Source organism: Cyanistes caeruleus, chromosome 2 (assembly GCF_971803275.1).
Source record: "Cyanistes caeruleus chromosome 2, bCyaCae1.hap1.1, whole genome shotgun sequence".
Taxonomy (NCBI): Eukaryota; Metazoa; Chordata; class Aves; order Passeriformes; family Paridae; genus Cyanistes; species Cyanistes caeruleus.
Window position 1 is genome coordinate 103,224,007 of NC_141702.1, and position 20,474 is coordinate 103,244,480.

Sequence of the window (20,474 nt, forward strand, 5' to 3'; positions counted from 1 at the left end):
AGGACTCGAGGTGAGGCTGACCAGCACAGAGCAGAATAGGTCAATCCCCTCCCTTGACCAGCTGGAGATGCTGTGCCTGATGCACCTCAGGACATGGCTGGCCTTTTGCCTTTAGTGGTATTTGCATCTCTGTGTTGTCCTCAGCTAGGCTGTGGGAGTTGTATGATTTTCACAATAAACAGCCAAACCAGTTCCAGTCAGGAGGGATCCATGTAAAGCACTAAACCTGGTGTAATCTTCCTCTGTCCCGTGTCTGTTTGAGGTACCTACTTTACACACTGACCTTTACTGCTGCTACTGCTGAAGGAATCATGCTTAGGCTGGAAAAGAGCCTCTCAGGTCATCAAGGCCAACCATTAACCCAGCACTGCCAACCCTGCCACTAAACTGTGTCTCCTGAGTGTTCACTGCTGCCAAAGCACAGAGGAAAAGCTACTGTTAAGTGAATTGTCTGTTTAAGAATGTGAACACCCACAAGAAAACACCTGTGCCACAAGGGTATCTCAACAACAGGGACTTTGTATTACCCTGTCCACTTCAAGAAAAGGAAGAAAGGAAAAAGTGGTAATAGGGTGCTTTCCTGGATGACTGAGCACACGTTTTCAGAACATGGGACAGCCTGCATAAGGTATGGCACCACCTCTTCAGCAAGTTACAGAGGCTGGAGTTACTAACTAGGGGTTGGAATTGGCATCTTTATAACAAAAAGAGTACAGAAGAAATGCAAATTTTTATTAGTTAAAATAGTCAAATAGAGAGTTGTGCTGGCTTTGGCTGGGGTAATTTTCTTTGCAGTAGCTGGAATGGAGCTGTTTTGGATTTGTGCTGAAACCAGTGCTGATAGCAGAGAGATGTTTTTGTTATTGTTCAGCAGTGCTTGCACACAGTCGAGGCCTTTTCTGCTCCTCACCCCAGCCAGCAGTGAGGGGCTGGGGGTGCACAAGGAGCTGGGAGGGGACAGAGATCTGGAGTTACTGATTTCCCCAGTAACTGCTGTGTGTGATGGAACCTCTCTTTCCAGGAGGTGGCTGAACACCTGCCTGCCCTTGGGAAGCAGGGAATTCATTCCTTGTTTTGCTTTTCTTGTGTGTGCATCTTTTGCTTTACCTATTAAAGTGTCTATTTCTATCATGAGTTTGCTGACTTCTACTCCTCTGATTTTCACCCCGATCCTGCTGGTGGGGGAGTGAGTGAGTGAGTGACTGTGTGGTGCTTGGCTGCCAGCTGGGGTTAAGCTGTGACAAGTATCTGTGTGGTAGCTGTAATCGAGGGTTATGACCTTGGCACATAACACAGTTGCATTTTTAACTTTCATCCTATAGAAGTTATGTTTACTATGAAATTCAACAACATCTTATTTGTATGGAAGTGAAATCCCTGTAGTCCTACAGAAGGAAGATGGACTGCTACTAATGCTTTTGGTGTCTCAAGAAAAATAGTGCAGAGCAGTTTGTAAAGATAAATGCCCCAAAAGGGGCAGGATTCAGCCAGCACGGTTGGTGTGGAAGAAAAAAACGACAAAAAAGTACTAAACTAACTTACAGAACAGTTTATGGACATGTTGCTTTAAAGAAGACTACCTTTTAATTTAGGTACTATTTTTGCTCATAACAAAATAGACAATTTTGTTTGGACAAAATAACAATGAGAGCTGCACCAAAGGCTCTGAGCAAAGAGCTGTTTGAGCAGACTGTGATGATTGGGCTGAAGAGGTTGAAAGATGTGAAAGGAATCATTATCTGTGATCACAAGTCTGTCTCTTGAGACCCCAACAATCCAAACAGGAGCTGAGATGGCATGGAGGTGATGAAAAAAGAAGATTGGATCTTAAGAGTGAAGTGAAAGGTGAAAACTGAGATTGAATGGAAAAACCTCAGAGACAATCAAGAATTTGCTATTTCCTTGTTATGTTTTTCCTGGTGGGATGAGTTGCTACAACCTGACCTCTTGGGGCTTGTTTAGATCTCTGCGGCCAAGTTTGGAAGACCGGCCTTGGAGAACACGGGTTCAGAGAACGAGCAGCCCCGCTGGGTGCATTTTCGGCTCGTTCCCTCTGCTGGGCACGAGTCTGTGTTTCTCTTGAGCTCTACTAGGGAGCGGCGAGCGCCGCTGAGCCCGGCTAGCAGCCCTTGGGAGCTCCCAGGTGCTGGTTCCACGCAGCGGCTGCCCGGCCGTGCCCTGATTCTGGCAGGGCAGCTGGGAGCCAGCGCTCGCCGCCTGGGGCGCCCGGCGGGCTGTGCGGGGACAGAGCTGCGGAGCCGCAGTGGCCCGGAGCCCCTGTGCCCCGGCCCCGGGCAGAACTCCATCTCCCTGCGGGCTGCGGAGCGAGGCCGGGGCCGGGGGCTCGGGGGGCTCCGGGAGCGCGGTGCCCTCTCCGGGCCGGCAGGTGAGAGCGGCGGGGCGCGGTCCCGGGAGGGTGCGGCGGGACGGGCTCGGCTTGGGAAGTTCCCTGGCGGGATGCGAGCGGAGAGAGGAGCTTCATCTTCCCATGCGCTGAAGGAAAGCGCTTTTCCAAGCGATTCCGTGTGTCCAAACCCGCGGGCGCTGCGCCGAAGGTCCGTACGTGCCAGAGACTGAAGGGGTGCGCGGTGCTCCGCAGCTGGCGCTCCACGGATTCCTAACAATGGGAATTGTTCGAGTGTCAATAACGCCGTGGGTCGGCTGGAGATTTTTTTGTTGATTTCGGGGACAGGAGGGACCTAATGTGCATTCCTGGGATGGGAGCGTATGTGGCATTCCCAACTGGATTGCTGGAGCCAGGGGTGCTTCTCCAGAGTGAGGTCCCTGATAAGCGGGACTTACCAGTGCTTAAACACCAATTTTATTTAGCGTTCCTCGGGAATGTGGCCAGGTTTTCCTGCTTAGTTAGAGTAAGTGGCTTGAACTATTGGCATGTAAATGGTTTTGGTTTGGTTTATTTGCTCATTTCTAAATGGGGATATGAAACTGAAGTTTTATTTATTTATGGATAATTTTGTCAGACATGAAAATGTTTTGATTGAGTACTTTATGCATAAGTCCCTTTGCTGAACAAGCATTTTAGGCGTGAGAAGAAAACCTCGTAAGTTTAATTCCTGTATTTTGTTGCATAACTGAACAATCTGCAAAGACTAAGGAAATTATGCACTCTCCGCTCAGGCTGGGTTCAGTTTGTCAGAATTCAGTTGGAATTTTGATTGCCCAGGAGTTAAAACATGCCATTCTCAAATGCATTGCTTAGTTTTCTAACTCTATTGAGTTAGGCTGCTTTCCCTTCCCTTCTTTTCCTAGCCTAGCTTTATCTAAAATAAGTTGTCTAGTGATTTTAGGTGAACCTACAAGATAGGATCGGTCTTAGAAGCCAATGTTTCAAAGTTACTCGGAGAGCCACAAATGCAGGGTTCATGTTTGATTGGCACTACTCTTTGGAGATGCTGTGCTTCTCCCCTGAAGCAGATATTGCTCCTGTTTGAAGTAAGCTAAAGCTGAGGCTTGAGTGCACAGATTGCTAATGCTTACTGAAAATCGATGGAAGATAGGCCCCAAAAGCAATTAAGCAGCTTTGAAAATCAATCCACAGTTGAAGTTGTCCAAGGACAGGGATTAGATCTTTGTCAGAGCTGAAGTCTTTGTGGGGAAGGTCCTGGCACAGTGTCAAGTTCATGGCTCTTTGTTCTACATCTTTTCCAGTCTGTATTAATGTAAAAACTTGTGTATGATTTGCTTAAACTCTGGTGGCTTGTTATTTTTCCCAGAATTTGTTATTTTATTTCATGTAATCATAGCCTTGAAGTAAATAATTTGAAATAGAGCACAGTTGGTAATAACCAGTGCAGCCAGAATCCACCTGCAATTTGTCTGTATGAATTGCCCAAAATAGGTATTGGATTTCTGCGTGCTTTAAAAGGCTTTTCCCCCCCCTGTTGATTTACTGTACTTTAGGTATTTGGTCATTCTGTAGGGCAATACCATTCTTTTCAGCCTTTTTGTTTATCCAGGGTTTCAACAAATCTTTCAGACCTACCCAGTATTTTTAGGCATGAAATGGCAATGTTTTAATCTTGTAAGCACTGTGAAACAAACTCAGGCTCCTTAGTGGAAGGACCAATTTGTTCTGAGTAATTACAACAGGTAAATTAAACTGTTTGGGGTAATAATTCTGGAATGGTAATGCTCCCAGAAATTCTTGTTGCTTCAGTAATAGTTTGTCAAGTAATTTGTCAGTGGAGAAGTAGCAAAGCAGGGCTGGGTAAAGTATAACTTATAGCTCTAGGCAAGGTAAATCGATTATCTTACATGTTCCTATGCACATTTCTTGCATTATAGTCAGAGTATTCAAATTCTGTGGCCAGATGAGCAGAGGTAAAGCCTTACCCATGTGGTAGAGTGTGCACTATTTCATTGAGCCTGCAAGAGTATTTTCTTTGTGCCATGCACAATCCCAGAATCAGGGCAGTCTTCTTTAAAGTGCAAGCTCCAAATGTGGCAAATAGATCTCTAATTACTGTGTAAGTCCCCAAAGAAAAGTCACTTGGAAAGTAGAGCGTCTTGCTTCTCTCTGAAGAGCTTTGGTCTGCTTGTAATTAATGTTGAAAATACTTTTTTCCCTTCTGAATACTACTGCTGAAAAAGTCCTGGATTCTTCCTCTGAACACATTATTTTTAATTAAAAGTATCATTGTGTGTGTAAACGGGTATTTACATAAATAGTAAAGCACAAAACATCTTCTTCTAAAGCAGCATTTGCTTTAATATTTTGGTCATGCTAGACATGGCAGGATGGCTGACAGTGATTTGAATATACCCTGGGGTTTATGGTTGGTTTTTTTGAAGCAGCATTCTCAGTTTTTATATATATTTAAGCACATTGTTATTGATTAAATTGTTTCTGATTGGCAGGGCTGGGAATATTTTTGTGGGAATTGTTGCCATTCTTTGTTAGTTGTTCTTTCTTTTTTTCAATAGCGCATTTGCCAGAATGAAGAAATTACCTGTGATTGTGTTTATGGAGGGATCCTGCTGGATTAAATAACAGGAGCTGTTTGCTAGGTTTTCTCTCTGAAAAGTGAATTGTTACCCAACATTCCTCCAGCTTTTTTTTGAAACATCTCTGCAGGAGATTATTGGATGTAATCCTTGGGACAGGAAAGTGCTCAGCAAATTTTTGCGTTTTGTTCTTTCTTTGTCTCAAGCAATTCTCCTCACATTTATTGCACCCAGCAGTCAAATTTTGTCCATCTTGTGAATTTTGCAGTGAAGACACACAACTCTTGCTCTCCCTGTTTGTCCTGTGTCTGCAGCCTCGGTGTGTTTTGCTGTCTGATAGAAGACAAGTCTTCCTCTCAGGTAAAACACCCATGTAAGATTAGTCAAAACCCAAGCTCTGTTGGAGGACCTGTCCCTCTTGGGTGCTTCATCAAGAGTGTTAATTGCTCTAATCTGGTGGGTACAGAGAGTGCACTTTTCTAGATAAAGGCCATGGAATCCAAACAGAACTTAAATATTGTTATTAAGAGAGAGATAAAGTAACAAGAATTGTTCTTGTTACATGTTTACTCTGGCACATCCTTTTGGTGTTGCAGTTATTTGACAGAAAATGATGACTACCATCTGTTCCCCTCCTCTGGCATCATTCAAAGTTCCTTTCCTCTTTGGAAATGAAGTCTTTGTAGAGAGATAACAAGTTTCAATCTCTTCCTGTTTCCATAGTCACATTTAATATTCTTCTTTCCTTTTACACTTATAGCTCTAGGCAAAGTGAATTGATTATCTTATATGTTATTTTGCACATTTCTTGCATTGTTCTTGGAGCATTCACATTTTGTGGCCAGGGAATCTGGTGTCCTAGAAAAAGAAGGAAATCTGAAATCATGGATGAAGTAAGGAGTCTCATCACAGAGGTAAGAGGGAGTCAGACATCATTGAGGAAGGAGGAGTGGTGGAATCATAGAAAAGGAGGAAATGTCAAAAAGTTGAGCACCACAGAGGATTGAAGTCATTTCACATTGAGGAAGGAGAGAGTCTTGGATACAGGGAAGAGCCAATCTGGTCTGGCATCACAGAGGTGTGATGGATTTGGACATCTCAGAGGTAAGAGGTAGTGTGGCATCAAGGAAGGAAGGAGTGTGTGTGTGTGTGTGTGTTGCACAGAGGTAAGAGTGAGACTGGCATCAGGAAGGAAGAAGGAAGTGTCCTTACTGAGGAAGGAAGAGAGAAGTCTGGCATCAGAGAGGTATGACAGAGTTGGACATCGTAGAGGTAAAAGGGAATGTGGTGTCCTATAGAAAGGAGGGAGTCTGGTATCAAAGATAAAGGAGGGAGTCTGCCATCACTGAGAAAGGAAGAAATGGTTACAGAGATAAGAGTCTGACATCACAGAGGAAAGAAATAATCTGATGTCACAGAAAAAAGCAGGAAATCTTCACTAATGGAGGATGGAGTCTCATCCTAAAGGTAAGAGGGAGGCTGGTGTCACAGAGGTTAAGAGGAGGTCTGGCATCACAGAAGATGGAGGTCACCTTGCATCCCAGAGGAAGGAGGGAGTTTGGCCCCACAGAGGTTAGACTGTGCATGTCATAGGAGCAGGAGCACGAGCACATTTTCATTCATGCTGCCCCTACTACTTGGAGTCATGATCCTAATTTAAATTCACAATGTGCAGTCTGCCAGAAAATTCCCCCGGCAGTCTTTATATTCATCATTTCTATCTCCACACCTTCTTTTAATGGAATGGTTGTCATGTACTTTGTTCTTACATACCTCAAACTGCTTGCACTCTTTTTTTTCCCTCTAAAGCACCACATATACGTCAATTTTGCATGTTTTAATAATTAAAGGTTTCAGTAACACAGTTTTCTAACAGTGCCAATACAAAAAGCTTGTAAATCTGCTAGCTGAAAAGATCTTTCCGTCCCTGATTCCATGGAAGAATCTTAAGAGACTTAGACCAATGGAAGATCCTGCAGTGAATAGAAGGAGACATGTGTGCTGTTCCACCAAGCAGTTTGGGATGAAAACAAGTCCTGTCTGGAGATCAGGGCAGGCAAAACATTGGCAATAACACCACAGTATGGAAGGAAGGTAACCTTTTACTCTTCACAACAGGAGGATTTGGTAAAGCTAAAAATAGAGCCCAAATTTTCCTTAAGGCCAGAGGAACAATTACCTCAATCTCATTTCCTTATCTGTAATATCTCAATTTTTTTGGTTCATTTCCACCTCCTCTGTAAAATGCAGCTGCTGGCATGGGATGAGGAGGTGAACCTCATTATTGCTAGAAACTGGTGGAAGGCAAAACAGAACCATGTGCCATTCATAATTTCTTTTCAGACGCTAGGAATGAAAAGTTGAAGTAAAGCTCAAGGTGTTGTTTGGACTCTTTTGGACTGTGTAATTTAGTTGGTTGGATAGTGGCTAAGAACTGTTTTAAAAAAAAACTTGTTACTGGCATGGTATCCTTCCCTCTTTAAACTGGAAGATGCGATTTGAGAGAGCTTTCAGCTGTGTTCACCCTCCATTGTATGCCAGGCTATTGTCACTTCTCTGCACCTCTGCAAAAAATCTGTTCTTGATGGGATTTGAGGGTCATTAAATAAATGCTGGATAGGATAAATAAATCTTTGTATGATCTAACCTTAATGCATTATTATGGTAGTTTGAACAGTTCTTTCACTCTTAATTATCATGACTGAATGATGCTGATTTAAGAATCCTTTTGTGGCTTTTCTGTCTGCAGAATCTTAAACAGAAATTATTGCAGATGGGGAGTGCATCTCCTTTCTCCTAAATCATGCATACAGTCATTAGATCACAATAATGGGCATTACACAGATCCCAAGCTGGATTCTGTCAGTTTGAGTTTATGTAGCCCAAAGGCTTTTTTCAGACTCTTGAAAGGGAGTGGGTTTGTTCAAGCATAATAGAAGCAAAACAAGGAAAATTGAGATAAACAAATCATGTTTTTAAGCAGCACAGAAGAATGTGTGGGGCATGGCTTTGAAAGAGCAAGTCATGTTGCTTAAATATGTGTTCTTGTAAATTGAGTTTTTTCCTCTTTAGAAGGTGGTATGCAGTATTTTAAATAATGATTGGGATATGAACTTTGACTGGCCAGTGGTTACATAATCAAGCTGCCCCTGGGTGAGGCAAAGTGGAAAACAGTGAACTTACTCCCATACTACTTTTTTCCTTTATGCTTAGCTAGACTTGGCTCTTAGTGCCCGTGGGCTTTCAGTGTACTACTGGAGAGTTAACAACAGATTATAATTGTAGGAGAAAGTTAGGTGGGAGTGTGTTGTGTAAGGTGCTCAACCACTCCCCTGGAATAATGTGGCTTGAAGGATAAGTGCTGTAAGTGCAACTTCTGGGAGATGCATGGGGGCACCCCCAGAGCCTAAACTGGCCCTGTTGCTTGTTCCTGCAGGTGAAGAGCTGCACAGGAGCAGTGCCTCAGTGCTGTAGGTGTGGGGTGTTCCTCAGCAGGGTACTCCTGACCCTGTCTTGAGAGCAGCATGCCCCACTCCTGAGAGAGGCCTGAGGGAATGTGGTTTCACTGCTTCTGGGACGTGACCTCCCTCCTTGCTTGTAGCCTTCTAATTAAGTTCCTTCTGTACTGGCTAATTTCTGATTGTGAACAGTCTAGAGAAAAAAAAAGACCTGTAAAATAGGATGATATCATCTCTTCCTGCTGTTTTGGAGATAGCATTGTGTGCCACCTCCCTGTGGCAATAAAAAATGTAAATGCTAAATTTCTTATCGAGACAAGCCAGAAACTCTATTGGATTTGTATTTCCTGTCTTTGATTTTCTTTCCTGCGTAGGATGCTTTATTTCATCTGATGCCTGCCTCTCCTCCTCCCCTACAACGTTAATGTATCATTTCATGCTCACCTGGGAGATGATATCCCTTGTAGGCAAAGCAATTTCTGCGTTGCTAAGCTATTTTCAAGCTTGTCATAATGCTCCATAAACTACAGAAATAGGAAGATTTTCTTCTCTGAGAGACTTAATGGTTTTCTGTCTGTTTTTGTTGCTACGTGATGGCAAAAATGTGATGCCTGGAGATGGTAGGACATAGACTGAGGGTGAAGCTGTGGGGCCTGTGCCATGTCTTGGTCCCTTTTAGGCAGTGCTCAGGGACTCTGTTACAAGTGCTGTGAGTTTTTTATTGCTGTGCAGTGACAGTTCTTCAGTGGGGTTGTTTTTCCTTCAGGTCTCTAGGGGAAGAGTAACCTGCAATTGTGCTCTTTGAGCAAACTGACATGTAAACAGAGATGCTGCAGCAAAGAGGTGCCTTCTTGGTAAAGCCTGATGTGGGACTTTATGTAGGAGAACAAAAATAAACAGAAAAATCACTTCTAAATTGAGCTGTTATTTCACCTGCAGAGTAATTATTAATCAATAAACCTTGTATCTCTCAGAGTGTGCCAAGTGCTCTGAGCTCCCTTGCAGTGTGCTGGTAAACCAGTCTTGTAGAGAAAATGTTACTAACCCTAAGCCATGATTAACTCTGGAAGCAGCAGAGTCTCACAGTTCTTGCTTCAGCCACGCAGCATTAGTTTTGCACTGACAGGGTTTGGTAGCATCCTCAAATCTGTGGGTGTTGCACGTCATTCATGGCAGCTGGGCTGTGTTTGGGCCAGAACGCATTTCCAGCATTATGGTGAAGGTCTGCACAGTTGCTTATTTCTCCAAAAACATGTTTCAGATGGATTCTAATGCTGCAATGCTGAAATGGATGGGCAATTGTAGAAGGAGAGGGGGATTTTACCATTAAGCTGTTGCATAGATGACCTCTCTGAAAATAAAGAGCACTGTGCTCTGGGGCATCTCTTCCTGCGTATTGATGAAGACAAAGCAAGAGACAGGACATAGCTTTGATGTAAATAATAATTGCTCTATTCCTGTGGACCCCTTAGTTCTGATGTTAATGCACAGACAGAGGACAAATGAAAATGCAAAAAGGTGCTGAAAACCAGGAGTGTTTCCAACAGGGAGCTGTAAGACACTGTAAGGAAGTTTTGGGGTTTTCTTGCAAACATACTTCTCAAGATGTGCTTGGCCTTCTTCAAGGAGGAGCTTGTTTTTAGGCTATTTACTGGGCCCATTGCATTTCAACATTTTTCTTTCAAAACATGTTTTTAAAGCAACAAACCAAAAGCATTCCTCCTTGAACTCTTTAGGATAAAAGTACTGTCTAAGGTATTTAAGTGTTGTCTGTAAACAATATCCACCCTGGAGAACAGCAAAGTCTCAGAGGACCATGGAATAAATATAAATATTTCTTTCCGAGATCTTGCCTTTGGTCACATAAAAAGAGGAAAAAGCCAAACCAAAACATGGATTCCCTTTGAAGCACTCATTTATAAAGGCAGTGTGCCAGTGTGGTTGCATCAAGAGACTTCACACAATAAAATCCACCAGCACTTGTGCTGGTGACATCTCTGAAAACTGAGGGTAGAAAACTGTTATTGTACCTGTTTGTCCTTCCACATTCGTGGTGCCTTATTGCTGCTTGGTGGAACAAGTGTTAAGGAGCTGATACCTTCCATTTCACCACAGATCTCAGTAATGATTAGCTGAGGAAGTTCTGGTGCAGATGCCTCACAACTGAGGCTGCTCTGTGCTGCTCAAACAGCACACAAGGGTTCCAGGGAAGCAACTTGAATAGTGAACTTGGGAAATCACTGCTCTGAGCAGCCTCCTCTGGGCCCAGGCTGGAGCTGTTGGTAGGGAACATGCTGCATCCCAGCAGCTCAACCCTCACAAAACAATCCTGTTGAGTGAACTGCTGCAAGTTAAAATACTGGTGACACACTTGGTCCTTCCCTTCCTGGGCACTCACCAGAAAATGTGACACAGTTGGAGCTTTGGGACCCTTGATCATTATTATCAGGAATTTTACAGGCAGTTTCAAAGGAACTGGGAGAGATTGAATACAGAGTATCTCTGTTAGCAAAAAATAACCCAGCCCGTATCAGAGGCAGCTTCTTCCAAGTCAGGATGACATCTCTTGCAAATCAATTTGTCACCAGCCTCAGCTATCTGCAATAGAAGATAGGATTCTTGTGAGATGTGAAGCTGCACTCAATCCCTCCCCAGGTCTCCTGCTGCAAAAATTCTGTGTTCTCAAGTGTCCTTGAGAGCAGATATGGGGGAGCAGAAATGGTTCTCTAGCTCTGGGCACTCCAGTGCCTTAGGACACGGGGGTTTCTCTCTGAGGAGCGGGCTGAGGTTGTGTTCCTGGGCAGAGCAGCTCCGTGTTGGGTGCTGTGCCTCGGTCACGGTGCTGGCAGGGGCTGCGGTGCTGATGCAGCAGGAGCAGGAGAAAGGGAGCTCTGTTTTGGGAGGTAGCCCAGCCTGAACAACAGGGCTGGTGCTGACAGCAGCGCTTCTGTTTGCTGGGGGGCTCTGGAAACAGATTGGAGTTGGCCAAGAGTTTGGATTTTTCTGTGTGGTGTTTACATAGTTATGGTGGTGAACCTTGCTAGTCTAGACACGGCCCAAGCTGTGTTGTGATTTCGGGGAAGTTGCTGTTTTTCTCCATGAAGGCTTAGGAGTAGAAATGTTATAAAATGCTGTGGTAGGTATAATTTCTATGTAAAGTGCTCTGAGGTTTCTAGAAGCCCCTCCAGTTCTGCTTTGCAGTAAAATTTAATTGTGCTCAGGATGCTCCTAAACTGCATTTGTCTGTGTGCTGAGGCAAGCTGAAATTGGATAAACTTTATAATTCTGGGCTGAGTTATGGCCTGGGTGTTGTAAAGGTGGGGAAAGAGTGTTGTCTTGCACTCCAGATAACATTGTGAAGAAAAACAAGTGGCAGAAATTACGGAAGCACCAGTGAAACAAATGAACAAATCTTTTCAGTGCCTGTCATTCCCAATAGCTTCAGCTTCTGAGGATTCCAGCACTTTCAAGGCTGTAGCACTTGTATGTGTGAAAAATAGTTGGGGGGTTTTGGTGGTTTTTTTGGTTTTTATTCTGTAGCTTGCTCAATCTGCAGAGTGCCCGGCTTCTGTACAAGTGTTTTATGGGTGCTTACCTTGACTTACATACTTATTTATTTATTGTCAGCCACCAGAAAATTAAACTCAAGAAACTGACTAAAACCTGTCCTGTCACATAAAGGCACTTAAATGATTCCATTCAATTTAATTCCTGCTCTAATCCTGTGAATTCCTGTTAACTTGTGTTAAAATTCCTGTTTTGATACAGGAGTAAATTTGGTCTATTCTAATGACTCTTTGAGCCATTCCAGAGCATCAAATTACTCTGCAGCAGCAAAACCAACAAAACCTTCTGGGTCTAGAGAGAATAAAGACATTCTGGGTCATAAACAATCCTTGCCCTACAGAAGTTTTGAAATACTTGATGTCTTAGCAATTCCCCAGCAAATGAGTGTTTGAAGCACAACATACTTTAAAATTATGCATTAAAATGATGACACTACTGTTCCCCAAACCATCTTACAAATGTTTCTTACACTTACAGGCATGCTTGAAAATGTTAATTATTAAATACAAGTCTTAGTGGTTTTTTTTTGTACTTGCAGCACAAAACAGTCCAAATCTATTCAAAATGGATTTTTTTTTTTGTTATTGTTGGGATGCACCGTTTGACTGAAGCACAGCAGCCCTGCAGCTGGGTTATGCAGATGTGCTGTGAAATCAGGTTGTTCTGCACCTTGACAGAATTTTATCACTTGGGAATGTGATCACATTTTAGAGTATGGGCTTCTGTTTTCTCTTTAAAACAGTTGACAGGGAGAAGGAAAGGGAGGGTGTGACTACCCTTTGCACTGCTGTTCAAGGGTTGTGCAAATATATCCCTGCTCCACTTCCTGGCTGACTCGGAGGTACAAGGTGGCTGCCCTCACACTGTTCACCTTTTATTCTGTATATATATGTCTTGTTTTTCTTTCCCTCCGAATCTATAGCAGTAGAAGTGTATAAGCCTTGCTGCAGAGAAGCTCTGCCATGGGATTTGTGGGGAATCTAGAGCTTCAGAGGAAGAGAAAGCATCAAATGTGAATTATATCATTGCAATTATTAAGTTATATTTATGTTATATCTACATTATAATGACTATTTAATTGCCACATTGTCTCTTTACTTGCTTTGAGTTCTGTTTTTATTACGCGTTTTTTATTTAAAACATTTTTTCCTCATTTGGCCAGGTTAAAACATTTTATTTCAGAAATTTCACAGAAGTATCAATATCATGTGAGTGCCAGGACATCCTGTAGCTGGAATCCTGTCTAAAATGGGAAAACCTCTGTAGTCTTGACAAAGAATGTGTGTCTCTCTGAGCTGATCGGGCTCACCAGAATTCTGTTCCTCTCTTGCAGGCATCATGCTGCTCGAGGTGTTCCTGGTCCTGGGGACACTCCTCATCTACTTCTTATTTTCCAAGAAGAAGGAAGAGATGCTGCCCTTCAAAGATGGCTGGTGGGGCAAGGGACAAAAACCTGTGACTAAAGAAGACTCAAGTATTAGGCCATTTAAGGTGGAGACTACAGAGGAAGAGCTGAGTGTAAGCAAATCTCTGTGCTGGGGGAGGGAAGGAAGAAATGGCCAAATAAATGCAGAATGTATTTGGAAGTAATTTTTAAACTGAACCAACAGAGTGCCAGTGATGTCCAGGCCTTGGGGGAAGGGATTTTTCAGTACTTCAGAAGATAGGTACAAATAGGCAGATCTCACTGTATAATTTTGTTCTCAGCTGGTTCTTGCATGATTGCTGGTAAATAAACCTACTCTGCAAAGCCTAATAAACATAAAAATCATATTACAGATTATTCAACTCTGTTTTTCTGTTTGTGCATTTTCCTCAGTTTGTGTAGACCAGAATAAGAACAATGTCTTTTTTTTTTTTTCCCTTTCTTTCCAAAGCAATTACAAATACCTCATTTTCTTGACTGCTTTATGTTTGCAGCTGTGTTGGATGCTGATTCTTCTGTAATTAATAGTCTACTTTGGTCAACACTAAATTACCGTGGTAATTACAGTAAACACATACGTTGCAGAATTTGTTGGATAGAAAGATTTTGATTGTGTGTGTTTAAGCCAGGGATTGAACGATTTCATAGATCTTTGTGGAGTCATGGTTCAAACAATACTCATGGGATTGCTCATATTATTAATTTATAATAGATTCCTAATTTCTCAGCAAGGCCTGGGTTTTTTAACTCTTTGCTTGCCCTTCTTAGTAGTATCGAGGGACACTGGTCTCCGTTATGTTTTCCCCTTACACTGCAGACACTAAGATGGATAATTTCTAACTTAGGTTGAGCAGGATTAGATTTCCAGATCGGCCTTTCAGCTACTCTGTGGTTCTGTTGGCAGTAGGAAGGGGCTCTTGGCTGTCCTTCCCTGCTGAGTGATCTTGCAGTATCACCAGCATCCCCTGTATTCCTGAAGTGCAGTGGGAAGGTGACTGTCATTGTTATTCCAGATTGGCAAACTTTAATTTCAGTCTGATTTCTCCAAATTTCTGTTTATGCAAAATCCTTCTGAATGTTTCCTGGTGAAGACCTCCTACCCCTGGGTTTGGGTAGGAAAGCAAAAGGTTTGGGCCAGATCATGCATTGTCTGTGAGGAAAGTGCCCTGGAAAGGCTCTTTGAAGCCACAGCAGTGCCAGCAGAGCATCTCGCCCTCTGTGGTTCTCAGCCTGGCAGACAGGTTAGGCAGCCCTGCAGAACAAAGGCTGAGAACAGCTGTGAATGGAAGAGGAAGGAGGCCATCTGGAGGAGGAAAAGAACTGGAACAGTGACGGAGCATCAGCAAAAGGCACAGGTGTCTAATTAGAGACGTTATATCCATTGCTCTCATTTCATGGGGGAATAACTAGAAATCATACACAGCCCAAGACAGCAGACACAAGTGCTTTTAATGTCTCTTCTCTCTTTTTTGCTGTAGGATTTATTTAGGAGACTTGACCAGGCTCGATTCACTGAGCCACTGGAGAACAGTTGCTTCCATTATGGAACTAACTCAGTGCATCTCAGGAAGGTTGTGTCTTACTGGAAAAACCAGTTCAATTGGAAGAAACAAGTTGAAGTCCTCAACAAGTACCCACAATTCAAAACAAAGATTCAAGGTGTGTAGTTTTTCCCCTTAAAATATAAACAACAATAGATAAATTTGTCTGCAAGGGAACTTGGTGGGAAGAAGGCTGTGGTTGTGTCACAGGGCCTTCCCTCCCTGGCTGCCATAGTCTGGATCTCTGGCATCACTGCTGAAGGAGCTGGGATCTCCTTGTAACTGAAGCCTTTAGGACAAGGAATGACAAGTGGAATTTCCTGTGCATGAGCGGGCTGTCAGCTGGTGTTAACAGGAGCCAAGCATGGGTGTTTGGAAGCAGAAGTGGATCTTAAGATGTACACATGTTCCCTGCCTCGCATGCAGTCGTGCAAAAATTCCCACAGATGTCTCCTCCTGCTCCTTGGAGCTGCCCAGCTGCCGCTGTCACAGTGAGGCCATCAGCCTGGCAGCCCTCCTCAGCTGGGCAGGTTGTCCCTGCCTGGCAGGGCAGATGTGCTCTGCTGCACTTCTTCAGGCATTCCCAGGCCTAGGAATGCACAATGCCTTTCCCCTTGGGTTGATGTGCTGCCAGGTGTGAGGGAATGGTTTCTCTTCAATCAGAGCACACTGCACCTCTCCAGAGTTCATTCAAGCCAAGGTCTGCTGGTGCTGGAGCTTGGTCAGACTGGGCTTTTTAAAATGCCTGATTTAGGATGGTGCTTGGGGTCATTTGTGGCTGCAGTCCTAGATCTAGAGCACAGCAGGCAATTGTCTCACAAGATGGCAAAATTTAACCTTAACAGAGCATTTTGCTCCATTTTTACTTGCACCCATAACTGTGTGTTATTTCAAATGGTGTGGTTTGCCATAATATTTTAAATGGATTTGGGATAAACGGTGCTACATAATGGTTAGAGCACAAAGCATTTATTTAAATGCTTAAATGGTTAGTGCTGAAAAAGATAAAAACAGAAAGTCTTCCCTTAAAAAAGAAGAAAAAAGCACCATCTGAGACAAGAAAGGGAGAAGCAGCTAAGGACAATGCTCTATGTATAGCAACGGGAAGGGAAATTTCTGCGTTGGGAAAGATTACAGAGAGGAGATATGAAAAGACAAGGTCAAACAGGCTGTGTATCAGATTTCTACCTTCTGTCATCACTTGAAAGCTTTTCAGAGAATTCAGAGATTCACAGAAGTGTCAAGGATGGGGAAATCTCAAGTCAGTGAAAGACAGTGGGATCACTGGTAGAGTTGATGTGAGTAAAATATACTTAAATACATCAAGAAATGAGGCATTCAGGCTCTGCTGAGAACAAATTCCTGTTTCCTGGAAAACAAAGCCCTGAGTTAGTTTGAGAAAGAGCAGCTCACCTGAAGCAGGTAGTGCAGTGCTGTGTGAAGCTTTCCTGCTGGAAAAAAGTCACAATGGAAACCACATTGCAGATTTTACCTTTTACTGAACAAGCAGGAGACTAGAACACAGGTCCCTGTTTACTCACTTAAAGAGATACTGAAAGCATAGGCTAACAGGTAGGAAAGAACTACAAAAATGAACACTTTAACTCTCTTTTAGCTCAGCTTGATTGGTTTATCAGCAGATAAGATGTGTGACTTGATTACAGGAAGCTTCCACAGACAGAGAATACTTAGTGAAGGCTTTTCAAATTCCTTTTGTGTAGCATTTAGGGTCAGTGGCTGGGGACAGAAGCCAGACACGTTCAAATGGAAAGTAAGGCATGCGCAAAATGAGGAAAGTGATTCATGCCCCCAAACAAACAGCTGCAAGTTGTGATGGATTCCCTATCTCTTGGTGCCTTCAAGCTGCAATTGTAGGCCTTTCAGGAAGAAAAATCTGTGGCTGACTGAAGCCTATCCTGTGCCATGTAGGGACATTTGGGTAAAATTTAAGGGCACTTGGACTAAATGATGTAATTGTCTCCTCTGCCTGTAAGCTGTGTGAGTCACTGTGTTACTGTTGGTAGATTGCTTCGCTGCTGTGTCTCAATTTGCCAAACTATTTTAAAACAGAAGTAGCCAACCTCATTTGGCTGCTGTGACGCTTAATTGCCCATTATAAAGTACTTTAAGGTCCTTGGATAAATGCATCCAGAGAGATGCAGTGTCTTTGCACACTCACCAAGAAAAAGGACTGGAGAAAAGCTTTATTTGTAATCTGTTCTGTGATTGCTTTCAGTGTTGTGATGTAATTCAGTGATGTGACAGTAAATTTGGGCATGCTAATTATTGATTTTATTTTTACAGGCATTGATATCCATTTTGTTCATGTAAAGCCTCCTCGTTTGCCTGAAGGCCGGGCTGCAAAGCCACTATTAATGGTTCATGGTTGGCCTGGCTCATTTTACGAGTTTTACAAAATTATCCCTCTCCTGACGGATCCTGCAAGCCACGGTCTCGCTGATGAGCACATTTTTGAAGTCATTTGCCCATCTATCCCTGGTTATGGTTTCTCAGAAGCACCCCACAAAAAAGGTATGACACAGGAGAAGAAAATGAACCCCCACAAGCTCAGTCTCACAGCGAGGCAGCCTCTGTTAGCAGAACAGCAGCTCCTGGTACATACTTCTTGTTTTCCCAGTGAGGAAACAGAAATCCTGTGTGTGGTGTGGGAGGAGGGAGATAAGGGGGTGACTTTGGGTGACATCACTGGCTGGTTTCTGGAGCAATGTGTAGGTAATTTGAAAAGAACCATAAAAAGCTATGAAGTGACAACTCAAGAGTTGTAATTGCATCCATGAATTGTCTGTGAGTGAGCAGGCAGGGTAAATTCAATTTGTTACTCTTCCTTTTGGGTGTTTTGCATCCACATTCGACAGCATTGTACAAGTAGGTGAGAAGGAAGAGTTGAAACAAAGCAGTTCATGCATCCACATGGCAGATTGCAGCCAAATACCTGCTTGCCCAGCTTGTGCTCTGAGTTTAAAGTGGTACTGAATTTAGTATTTAATTGCATGTGCAGGTGAATGACGTGGGCAAGGTTGGGTTTGCTTTTCTCTGCTTCCCTGCTTACAATTTTCATGGTCAGTGTTCAGAGCAGTGGAGAGGTCTGTAACAAAGGCTGGAGTTTGTTCTCCTCATGGTTTCTGCTTGTTCTCTATGCTTGAATGCTGAGCAAGGGCTTCCACAGAGTCAGGCAAGGAGACATGGACTTGCAGCTTTTGAGGAACTTGAACGTTGCCTCAATGTGGAGAATCAGTGCTGCAGGGTCAGAAGTTTGGGTGGAATTAATGCAACAAAAGTGTTCTGTTCTTTTAATGCAGACTTCAACTCTGTGAGTGCTGCTTCTGTTTTTTATGAACTGATGCTCAGACTGGGATTCAATGAGTTCTACACCCAGGGTGGTGACTGTGGCTGGCTCATCTGCACCAACCTGGCTCAGATAGCTCCCAAGTGAGTACCCCCTTGGCCCTGCTGTTTTATTCTGTGAATAGTTATTTCCTGTGCACTTGGGAGTTCCTGTCCACGTCCTTGCTGTGTGGTTTCTCTCTTTGGTGCTTAGTGTTAAGCAAAGATCCAGAATTACATACTCTAGTTTATATTTAATGTTTTTTTCTTTCAAATAGTTGTGCAGTAGTTTTGTCATGGCCTTGCTGAGGTCTGGAGTAGGACAAGTACTTGTAAAGAAAAAAAAAGGAGGATTTGTGTCTTAGTGCCTTGGAGTGTGTGCTGATTACTGACAGTTGTCCTTTTGACTTGTCATTTTTCTTTGAAAAGCCACACTACAACAGGCAGCTGAGGTCATGATGTCATTTACAGGCTGGAATTCAAGCATGTCCATTTTTGTTAATAACATTTTAAATGTTACAGGTCACAGCACCAAGCCTGCCAGAGTTCAAGAAGCATTTGGACAATGCTCTCAGGCACATGGGGTGATTTTTGGGGCTGTCATGTGAAGGGCCAGGAGTTGGGCTTTGATGATCCTTGTGGGTTCCTTCCAACTCAGGATGGTTTATGATTCTAAACACAACAACTTTAAACTTTTATTAACTTGTGGGGTTTTTCTGTTTTTGTCTTTAGCCATGTGAAAGGTCTCCATTTAAATATGGTCTTAGTTTCGAAGCTGGGACTCACTCAGCTGCTCTCAGTCCTGCTGGGCTGGTACTTCCCAGGGCTCTTCGGATTCCAGGATGAAGATGTCAGGAGGATGTTCCCCTTCTTGAAAAAAGGGCTCTACAAGATCTTGTCTGAGTTTGGCTACGCTCACATCCAGGCTACAAAGCCGGATACTGTTGGTAAAACAAACAAAAAAAAGCCCCACAACCTTTTTTTGAGCTCAGAATACTTAAGTCTCTTCCCTTTAGTTGTACTTTCATAGAAACAAAATGTACTGCTTAAAATATGCATAAAAGAATTTTTTTTGCAGGATATCTGCACACCCAAACTGAGTGTGCTCCAAGTGCCACTGACCTCATTTTCCAGTTTTCATAAATAAAATAGATTGTTTAATATTTTTCCACTTCTGCTATCACTGGGGACTCTAATTCCATTTCAAATGCAGCTCTGCTGAGAGCAAAAGATAATTTTTTCTCAGAGAATGGATCACATTCAAATAATGTAAACTACAAGAAGCTTTTAGCTGTAGCAGCACACAATGTAGCTTATTTATTATAGAGATAAGTAATACCTGAGAAATAAAATCAAATTTCATTTTCACTCATTGTTCTGAATCACTTGCAGACTTTCACGGAAAAAAAATTGTAGCTATGAATGTTCTTTCTAGATGAGCTAGTCACTCAGATGGTTTAACTCTGAGAATTAAGTGTTTCCATTTCAATAACATCTTTTGTGACTGAATTGGACAACTGAGTCAAGAGTACTGACTACATTTGAGTTTGGTGCAGCAGCAATTCACTGATGGATTTTATTTAAAACATAACTCAGGGAAATATTTCTTAATGGTTTTCCATAAGCTTACCTACAGAGGCAGAGGTATGTTCTAAAAATGTGTAGGCAAAAGGATAATTGTATAGATTTAAGATAATTTTGTTTCCGTTGAGTTTTGGTTTCTAAAAATTGCCAGTCTTCTGTGCTTTAGGAAAGAGAGGGAAGCTGATATCTGGAAGATGCCTAAGCCATGCTCCTGCTCAGTCAGAATTCTGACTGATTCTTGTCCTTACCAGTCATGTGTGGTCTGTGCAGAGCAGTCTGTGCTGGGAACCAGCAGCCAGTCCATGATTTGGGAGCTGGAGCATTTCTGCAGGATCAGGGCAGTGGCAGGTTCCTGAAAGGAGAAAAACACTCTGAAGAAATTTCTGACAGAAATGCCTGCATTCCAAGTGCTCTGAGGACCAGTGTCCATTTTTCTCTATGTAAAACAGATGCACTCTACTCACAGTGAGTAGATGAGAACAGGCAATTGCTTGTCATGTCCAGCACATCTGGAAAGTGCTCAACAGAACTTTTTCAAACACTTGCTTTTTCAGTCATCAATAGTAGTTGCTTAATAACTGAAATTCC

The 20,474-nt window shown here is 42.9% G+C and overlaps 1 protein-coding gene and 1 long non-coding RNA gene across 11 annotated transcripts in view; one reads left to right on the plus strand and one right to left on the minus strand.

The window, feature by feature from the left end:
• EPHX1 (epoxide hydrolase 1) overlaps window positions 1–20,474 on the plus strand; it is a 24,931-nt gene continuing 4,457 nt past the window's right edge. The window contains exons 1-7 of one of the 10 annotated variants that reach the window (XM_086870211.1): window positions 2,676–2,870; window positions 5,234–5,325; window positions 13,324–13,508; window positions 14,895–15,075; window positions 17,262–17,489; window positions 18,278–18,407; window positions 19,035–19,249. In XM_086870211.1, coding sequence (XP_086726337.1) covers window positions 13,329–13,508; window positions 14,895–15,075; window positions 17,262–17,489; window positions 18,278–18,407; window positions 19,035–19,249 — 934 coding nt within the window. In that variant the 5' untranslated portion in view covers window positions 2,676–2,870; window positions 5,234–5,325; window positions 13,324–13,328. The other 9 variants (XM_023922910.2, XM_086870256.1, XM_086870192.1 and 6 more) reach the window with 9 other exon arrangements.
• LOC111926269 (uncharacterized) overlaps window positions 20,135–20,474 on the minus strand; it is an 8,899-nt gene continuing 8,559 nt past the window's right edge. The window contains exon 3 of the long non-coding RNA XR_015281275.1: window positions 20,135–20,238. This is a non-coding gene — a long non-coding RNA (uncharacterized LOC111926269). The remainder of the gene's footprint in view (window positions 20,239–20,474) is intronic.